Genomic DNA, 10026 nt, shown 5'->3' on the forward strand with positions numbered 1-10026 from the left:
ATGAAAAGTGTTAGATGTACAGATCTGATAGACAATTATGCATCTGGACACGGGCAGTTCCATATGATCACATTTGGAATCTTTATAAGTATCATGAATTGATGGATTTCAAATTTTGCAAATCCTAGGCTTCAGCTTCATATATATATATATATATATATATATTTACCACTTAAGTGTGTAAAATCATATACAAACCTCACACAGTAAAGGTAGATTTTTTTTTAGTGAACCAGCCGGACCTAGTCTTGCATGATAGTTTTCTAAGTCAAATAAACATTCTAATTTCTGAAAGTACGTTTCTTTATTTTTTTTTCTTTTTCGTTTTTTTTTTGGTTATTTCTGAAATGGCCTCCTAATTTATGACCAATGGTCCACCAATAATTGAGAAGAACTAGGAAGAAGATAAGTAATGGCTGAAGCTCAAAACCTTGTGTTGAATGAATAGGTTCTGAAAATTAGAGCCATTTATGAGAGAAATCTAGTTTTTAATATTCTTCTATAATAGGTTTATATAGATCCATGAGAGAAGATGAAGGGGAGAAAATCATGAGTTTATTTGAAGGCGCACCTCAAACCATGAGATTTTTTCTGTCTAGAATTCTTGAACTTCAAAGGTATAATTGTGTTTTTAGAGAGAGAGAGAGAGGAACTTTTAGAGAGAGAGAGAGTGAGAGTTGATGAGAAAGAATTAAAAGAAGGGTAACTTTGAAATAGAGAATGGGAGTTTAACAATTTACTGACTGGAATGACAAAAAAGGGTCATCTGAGTATTTTTCAATAAACTAAAAGACTTCGCAGCGGTAAGTTGGTCATAAACTAGGTGCCATTTAGAAAATAATCTTCTTTCTTTTCTCTCACATCTTCATCTTCTTCCTCCCCCTCTACTAGAACCACTTGGCGGTCGACAACTATGTTGGCCTACAACTTTTTTTACTTTTTCGTTTCCTTTATCATCTCTCTTCTTCAACCTTATTTCTTTGCTCTCTCCTCTCTTTCTCTTTCTCCTCTCTCTCCTGTATCTTGTCTATCTGTCTAGTGCAGGGGAGAGGAACACTTCCGTTGAAATCTTGGTCTGATAAATTTGATAAAGGTTTCACAAAAACCAGACAAACTTTGTGTGGTTTTACTTGAAGAGAAGTTTGGCAAAAGTATTCACTTAGTTGGACAAAGATCTAAGAGAGAGATAAAGATAAAGGAACGGGAAACGAGAAAAAAAATTGTTCGTCAACCGTAGGTGGAATGTGGACTTTCTATTCATTGCGACAGAAAAGAATGACTAGTCCAGGTAGGAAACCGGTCAAAATCTAGGGGCCAAGCGAGAAATAACCCAAAAACTAACACCAGCTAAGTTTGTTTTTAATCATATCATCCTTTCACACTGATCTTGTGTTAATCTGGAGAACTTCAAATTTGGAAACGAAGCTGTTGAACATAAGATCTATTATATAAAACTGAATGAAAAATGTTGACTGAGACAAACATCCTTATTTAATTATGTATATTGTCTAGAAGCCCTTCCCTCGTATTACAATATAGTCCTTCTTAAAAATAAAATAACATATCTAAGAAAAATAAGTTATATAAAAAAAAATTCTCGGATTTAGAAATAAAATAACTATCTCTTGCACAACATAGCTTTAGAAACAAAATAACCTATTTTCTTTTTTCTCGTAATATTTGTTTCCAAAATAAGTACTCATATCGTTCAGTTTGATTTAATCATTATTACATTTCTTGGTAATATGTGTTTATGACAACTTGATGTTCGTTTGGTTTCTTCATTAATTTCGTTGAATGTTGATTGATATAACTGCCCGTGCCCTAGCACAGGTTATACCCTAGTAAGGTATTTAAAAACAGTTGTTTTTTTTAATCAAGTCAGATCTACTAAAATTTAAGAACCAAAGTTTGGTCCAAGAACCCATTTTCACCAGTATACAGAATGAAATTCCATGTATATACATAAGCTCTTTTAAATGGAAGTACAAACTACAAATCAAAACAAGGACTCAGAAAATTGGGTCATCAGTAGACATGAACGAGTAGTCGAAGTAACAAATTCCGTGCCATTATGCCCGTCTTTGCCTCTTTATCCTCTCGAGGGCGCCAAGCTTTTCGTCATCCTCCTTAGCTTTAGCTTCTCCATCTTCTAAGACTTTCTGTGCCAGATCGCCAAATACAGCAGCTGGGACATCTTTTTGTGCTATTTCAACTCTTGCATTGTCATCGTTGTCGTCTGAGTCGTCTTCTGGTAATTCAATATCCTCTTGATTGGCAGTTACTTTCCTTCCTCCATCAGGTGTTCGGATAACACCAGATTGTGATTCTACTCCAGCACTCACGAAGCCAAGTTTTCTACTGATGTCGTTTGCCAAAGGAGGAGCTAACTGTCTTTCTAGAGAAGCCATTTCATCTTCAGGGATTCCAGCTCGTTTCAAGGTGTCTACTGTTTCGTCAAGGTCTAGCCTCGAGTCCTTCTGCATTAAGTACTCTGGAAGGATGAAATGAGTCTGCACGTAGAAGATGCAAATTATGAGAACAGAAGAACAGTTGTAGATTGGAAATACAACTACAAGAGCAGAAGTTAAACCACTCAAAATATAAGTGATATGTGTGTCTTTGTGTGTAAGCTAAAACTTTTTAAGTCTAAGCTACTTTGTAAGTCCTATTTTGAGCCATTTGAGGAAAGATGAACATGATATAAAGATCCGGTCACCTACTTAATTCTTTAAGACGGTCAGAAAAACTTTTTAAGTCTAAGCTAAAACTGAATAGAGAAGGGTATTTGCATATCTTTGTTAATTACTGCAAAATTAGGATATTCGTGATCCCCTCGAGGGTTGGCTATTTTCGTTCTTTATCAACACAACATGAAAAGATCATTAATGTACACTTAGCTTGAGTCCATGACATTTCCAAAAATAAACATAGATGAAGAGACAACAAACCTGGCTGTAGCTGGCAGAAACACTTCGCTTGATTCGAAGCATCTCTCTGAAGGTGTCTTCATTTCCATGTTGCACTTCAAAGTCGTGCCATTTGATCCAGAAATCAGAATCAGATCTTGGATCTGCAAACTGAGACGCGTATGTGTATATCGATCGTGCACGATCAATCTCTCCCAAGCTCTTCTCTAAATCTGCATACTTCATGCACATAGTCTTGATGTCTTCGTCTGGCAACCCTGATTCTATCGCTTTCTGCAAAGCATACACAGGTGTTCAGTTAGAAAGAGAGATACAGAGACACAGAGGATTACACTAAAATAACCTCAGAAACGGACAACAGGACATATATACCACAAAATTGAGAAGACCAAAAAAAGTTTCTATAAGCTGAAAACACCAACCTCATATATCTCCCTTGTTTTTGGAACACCAAATATCTCAGCTGCACGAGCTATATAAATTTCATACATGCTCAGCTTCTCCTTCTTTGGCAGAGCTTCAGCTGCTTGATTATAGACGTTCATTGCACGCTTAGCTAGCCCGTAATCCTCCTCCAGTTTTGCATATTGTAAATATAGTGGCTTTGCATCTTCAGGAGGTGCCTGGATAATAAAATAAAACGATAGAATCAGCATCCAGTTACGTGTAAAATGAACGCTCAACAGAAACTAAATTCCACATTCATAACATTTAATGGCAGGAGGAAATTAAGAGTAGATCATGTTGTGGCACTACGGAAAATTATCATTGACCATAGTATGTAATTAATCTTACAAAATGAGCTCTAACAGAACCAAGATAGAGTTAGAAACAGAAAGATAAAGATAGATGACGAAGTAAGGATTCTATTTAGTGAAGAATTAGTTTCCTGCACTTTGGGAACAAGAACTTCAAATCAGGAAGAGAATTCAAATTTTTGTGCTACTGCTACTATTGTCTTATGAGGTTTATTTTACAAAGCTAAGACCTATACAAGAAGCCTGGTAGCATTTGAGTGTCTTTATTGATGAATAGACCAGTACCACAATTTACTGTCTACTGCCAAGCTTTACCCGTAAGGCAAGAGTCTAAATCTGCTGGCCTATTGAGAGGGTTTATACTATCACGTACCTTTTCAACAGCATGCTCGAACAACTCCCTTGCTCTCTCCAACTTCGATTTTCCGTATCTTTTGACAAATTTGGAGAGATATGTGACCCAGATATCCTTAACATGCGGATATTTGAATATCTTGACACCTCTTTCATATACCTTGAATGCATCCTCGAAGTATTTATGTTCCTATAGGCCAAAATATCGAATATCAGTTGTTTGCTTACTAAGGCCTGGTTACTAGGAAGAGAAAATACCAAATTAGATATCTATAATTCCATACCTCTAGAAGTAATGCGTAGTTGATTATAATTTGTGGGGTAGCTATCTTCAAATCAAGGATCCGCTCATAAACAGCACGGGTGGACTCCAAAGTTCCCAGACTCTCCTCCAAATCTACATAAAATGTCCATAGCCTCAAGGACCTATGCAGCTTCATCTGTACCGGTTCATTGCCGTCGATAGCAACTGCATAAAATAGAATGTTTCAAAAATGAGCAACACTTGCACAATGCACCAAAGGCAAATATCACGAATGAACTGTATACGTACAGTTACTGGTGGTTCAATTAACTAATAATGGACTTTTCAAATTGTCTTGTTACATAAAGCATGTCGACGAGTGACGATATTAAAATGGGAAGAAAGAAAAGAAGAAAAAAGTCGATGGACATGCATTGCCTGAAACTAATAACACAGCTATCAATAGAAGCCCAAATCTTCATGGTTTCTGACTCAACCAAATGCACCACGGTGATGCACATTATATTTGAGGCTAAACCTTTCCATAGTTACTTACCAAGCTAACATATATCACATGTATATCTGAATATAAATACAACTATATGTACACATTATTGTCTTAAACATCTAACACCGTTATTTAAATTTTATTAGGAATGTGAGGACTTTCAGTTTAGCATGCTAGAGTTCTAAGGTAGAAGATACTAGGAACCACAAAGTTAAAGGAAACTTAAAAAGTACGACAAGAATGTGTGAGTACTTAAATATCAATGCACCAAAATTTTTAGGATAGATATAACAAGCGAGTGTTTAAGCACACTGTAATGATGGTTACCTCTCCTTTTAACCTCAACAGAAGGCTCTGCTGTGGCACGCCTCATTAGCTCAAGTGCTCCTTTAAAGTTCTTGTGCCTCAGTTCCATTTCGGCCCATTCACACCAAAGGCTAGCGAGATTATCTACAGCTTTATAATTAACTTGCACAGCCTTATCAAAAATCACTCTAGCATTAGCAACATCCTTGTGATCTTCATAGAGCTTAGCAAAAGAAACCCACAAAGTATGAGGCTTTCCTACTGCTTTCATGGGATCCACGGTTCTCACTGCCTCGGTGTAAGTCAATATTTGCTTTGTTGGATTACCCTCAAAAAGCTTAACCCTTCTATGCCATTGTTCAACATTGTGAGGATTTTGACGAAGTAAAACACTGTTAGCAAGCTCGGGTCTCCTTTCCATGAGATGCTCCAACCTAGCCAACCTCAAATCAACGTCTTTGTCATCATTCAACCAAAACCCATGAAAAATCTTCTTTGCAAACTTCGCAACTGACAAGTTATAATCCAAACGGCCATCTTCTTCTTCTTCCTCAACAACAGAATCACCATCATCATCCTCCTCCTCATCACTCAAATCCATTGTCTCCATTTTCGCAGCTAGGGTGCTCTCTTCGAACCTTGAATAAGCATCAAATATCACACTGAAGTCTCTAACTGTAACAACAGTAGTCATTCCCTCCTCGAAAATATCCCTAGCCTTCTCAAATAAACCTCTACGAATATAATAATCCGCCAAAGAAGTCCAGAGTCTCCCAACCTCATCCGTGAACTTCCTAATCCCACCCCTAATTATCGCATCTACTTTCAAACCCGACACTTCAGTGGCATGATTTGTGAGCAGATCACAAAGTTCAAGCCACAATTGATGTTTCGTTTTACCTTTAATGGAATAAAACATATCATCATTCAAAACCCCAGCCAATCTCTCAGCTGCTTCTTGCCATAACTTAGAATTAACCAAAAACTCAATAAAATCCTCAATATGATTAGGGTCGAATTTCAAGTATCTACGATAAACCCTAAGTGAAGTTTCAATAGGAATACCTCTTTGACTAACGAAAATCAAATAGGGTTCCCAAATTCGTTCATGTTGAGTAACAGGAAGTGCACATAAAGCTCTATCAAAAGTTCTACGAGTACGAGTAACAAGTTTTTGTTCAGTTAGGGTTTGAAGATACATTACCCAGATCCTCGGCATCTTATGCATTGTAACAAGAGCTCGTTCAAAAGTGTTATTGAGACTTTCATATTGTGAGTGAGTTACAGGAAGATTTCGAACAATTTCTAATCTCTCTCTAAGATAAGCATACCATAGTTTGTAACTTCCAGGTAAAGCTTTAAGAGATCTTTCATAAATCACTGATCTCTTCTTGAATGGTGATTCTTTACGAGCAATTAGGTATCTCCACCATAACTTTAAACTAAAAGGGTTTCTAAGAATTTCTTCTTCGTAGAGTAAATCTTCTTGGCTAGGGTACAGCTCTGCTGAGATAGACATTGTTGATTGGTTGGATCTCAGATGATTGCTCGATTTCAAAACCCTAGTTTTCAGAGTGGGAATAGGAACCCTTTGGGAGAAGAAGAAAGAAGATTTTGATTTTAGTCGAACGATGGAGGGAGGGGATTATGTGGGGGTTGGGCTGTCCGGGTTTATCACGGAGCCTTTTTCCGGGATCTAGATGGGCTGGTAAACAGGCGGTGGCGCAGTTTGAGTCTGGTTAGCGAGACGAACCTGTTTATAAGGCCGCAGACGCCTTTGACACTTTTTTTTTTTGATGAAGGGAAATATCATTAAACCAAAGCGTCAAATACAAGCCAACTAAAATTCAAAAAAGAAAGAGGATACATCATTCCATATTTTCTTATACCCATGAGTACGACCCCATTTAGCTAAAGCGTCGGCATAACCATTACCATTTCTAGACACATAGGTGAAATTAATTCCCGCAAATTTGTCCTTGATGTTCTTGATCTGTAGGATGATATCTTGAGATTGCCATTGAGTTTTTCCTTCCTCACCATTGATAGCTTGGATAATTGACTTGTTATCACTTTCTAGATGCACATATTCGAATTGTAGTTGCCTTGCTCCTAGAAGCCCATATAATATTGCTAAGCATTCACATTCTTCCGCATTCTGTCCTCGTACAGTATCTGCTGCTGCCATAAGAATTTTGGCATCTGCATCACGCATAATGTAACCAATTCCTGCTTGTTCTGAAAGGTTCATAAAAGAGGCATCGACATTAATTTTAATATAAGGTGCCGTAGGAGGTTTCCATGTTTGTATTTCCGTTATTTCCTTACTCTTAGTTGTGATGCCATGAACTGTTTTGAGAGGGGTTGTAGAGGTGTTGTTAATCCTTTCAATCGTTTGAGCTGGGTTCTGTTTATTCGTTGTGAAACAGTTCTCACATCTGGACTTCCACAGTATCCAAAGAATTTTAGCGTACAAATTAATAGTTTCTTCATCAAGGGATTTCCATTGTTGAATCCATTGCATAATGGTCTCAATTAGATCAGTTCTAACATTATAATAAAACCAGACTGCCTTCGCGAAAGTGCAATGCAGCATAACATGATCAATAGTCTCTTCCTCATTGCAGTTAGTACAGGAGTAGTTATTACCAATGAACTTGCCAATCTTATTTCTGACTGGTAAACTATTCGTACAACATTTCCATAGAAATAGTTTAATCCTAGGGATAGTGTTCATATTCCAGATAAAGAACCAGTCCATTTGATCATAAGTGTTAAATATTGAATTGTTGCGTAAAAAATTGTACATGGATTTAAGCGTGAAATTACCTGATTTTGTCAGTGTCCAAATGGCTTTATCCTCTTCATTTGGATTGAGATTAATGCTAAGTATTGCCCTGCAAATGTCATCATTGAAAAACATATTAATCACATTTAGATTCCAGTTACCGTTAGTAATAAGTTGAGAAACCCAGTTCAAAGAGCATCCTCTATCATTCGTTATAGGAGGTGGATGGGTAGGTATCCAATAGTCCATCCATATATTGATTTTCTCTCCTTTGTTGATGTTCCAAAATATCAGACTCTCACTTTGATCATAGAGTTTAGATATAGATTTCCACGGCCAGGAATGATGGTTCTTGGGCGGCTTAGGTTTATTTGAGTTGTGAAAATACTTCCCTTTAAGCACTTGGACCCAAATAGCCTTCGGGTTGTTGATAATCCTCCAGTTAAGTTTGTGCAGAAAAGCTTGATTATCAAGAAGAGGAAGACGAAGCCCAAGACCTCCAAATTTGCGAGGTTTGCATATAGAGTTCCAATTGATCGTGTGAAAAGTTTTGGATTTTCCCCACCAAAAAGTCCTTTGAATGGACTCGATGCTGTTGCTTATGCCTTTAGGAAGAGCAAAGCACTGCATCTGGTATCGGGGAACAGCCGCTACAATGGTAGAGATGACTACCGAGCGGCCAGCTTGAGAGAGGAGATGAGTTTGCCATTTGGCAAGCTTATTTTTGATTTGTGTGACCAGAGAATTGAAAGCTTGTTTTTTGTTACTGTCAATAAAAAGATTGGTGCCCAGGTATTTATCCCCGGTAGACGAAATGTGGACTTTAAGTTCCCTGATAATCATACGCTTAAACTTGGGATGCGAATTTTTCGAAAAGAATATATTCGATTTCGCATAGTTGATCATCTGGCCAGAAGCTTCACTGAATTCCTTGAGAATTTGTTTTAGGTTGTAGATATTTTCCAGTGAGTTTTGCCCAAAAATGATGCAGTCGTCAGCGAAAAGCAGATGTTTTATCGAGAAGTTCGCGTGAGGGATCGGAAAGCCGATGAAGGAGGAGGCACTGTGATTATTCTCAAGAAGCCGACTAAGACCTTCCATGGCGATGGCAAAAAGGAACGGTGAGAGTGGATCTCCCTGCCTAATACCCCTACTAACGTTAAAAGTACAGCCCGGTCTCCCATTGATGAGGACCGCCATGGAGCTGGTAGAAAGGCAGGTCCTAATGAGATTGATCCAAGTGTTAGAAAAACCCATCCTCTGCATGACTGTCTCCAGGTAATTCCATTCAATTCTATCAAAAGCTTTAGACATGTCTAATTTTAAACCGAAGTAGCTTTTGGCTCCTTTGACTTTTTTGAAGGAATGGATAATCTCTTGGCTAATAATGATGTTATCAGTGATTTGTCTGCCAGGAACATAGGCTCCCTGGAAAGGGGATATAATATCGGCCAGAATGGGTTTTAGTCTATTAGCTAGAATTTTGGTAATGATTTTACTCTTCCTGAGAAGTCTAACCATACTCACATAGACGCCTTTGACACTTAGTCCTTGTAATGCAATATGTCTAATTATACCTAATTACAATTTGGGAAATTTTATATACACTCAGTTTTTGGCCGCCACACTCACATTAGGGTTGACTTGTTCAATTTAATTTGACCGAATAAATTTCACTCACGCTCACGAAGTCAATATTGGTCAAACTCATTAAAAGAAAACCTAAATCTTCACTAACTTCCAAACTCTAGGAATTCGTCCAATAATTCATTCATTAACTACACCCACCACTTTAAGCTTTGTTGTCGGTAGAAACATCTAAAAAATCAAATAATTATCTTCTTTTAAGGTCATATTCAAATTATTGAAGGTTTTTATTGGTGTTTCAATGGTGAAAACAATGGAAGAGGGAGAAACTTCACATCCTTATTTTGATCCAAATAAAACTATAAAAACTGAAGAATCACCCACTAAAGAGATATGTAAACATCCATGAATCTTCGTTTTAAGTTTTTCTTAAGTGAAAGTGGCGTTATTCTTGAAGAGCAAAAAACAATGAAGGTAACCTATAGGAGGTATCAGACCGAAACATTGCACTAAAAGTCGACACGAAGCCACCGACATGTAATGGAACTACT

The 10026-nt window shown here is 37.4% G+C and overlaps 1 protein-coding gene across 1 annotated transcript; it reads right to left on the reverse strand.

Moving 5' to 3' along the window:
* Positions 1–1659: 1659 nt before the first annotated feature.
* LOC147568254 (Tetratricopeptide repeat (TPR)-like superfamily protein) lies at positions 1660–9463 on the reverse strand. The gene is made up of 7 exons (XM_086654704.1): positions 9433–9463; positions 5122–6883; positions 4327–4511; positions 4062–4232; positions 3353–3553; positions 2952–3203; positions 1660–2513 (listed from the first exon to the last, which is right to left on the reverse strand). Exons 2-7 carry the CDS (start codon positions 6617–6619, stop codon positions 2073–2075), a joined length of 2748 nt encoding a protein of 915 aa, XP_086510830.1. The 5' UTR covers positions 6620–6883; positions 9433–9463; the 3' UTR covers positions 1660–2072.
* Between the last annotated feature and the right edge of the window lie 563 nt (positions 9464–10026).

Source organism: Eschscholzia californica, unplaced genomic scaffold (assembly GCF_041429995.1).
Source record: "Eschscholzia californica isolate CP2 unplaced genomic scaffold, dmEscCali1.0.p SCAF_1, whole genome shotgun sequence".
Taxonomy (NCBI): Eukaryota; Viridiplantae; Streptophyta; class Magnoliopsida; order Ranunculales; family Papaveraceae; genus Eschscholzia; species Eschscholzia californica.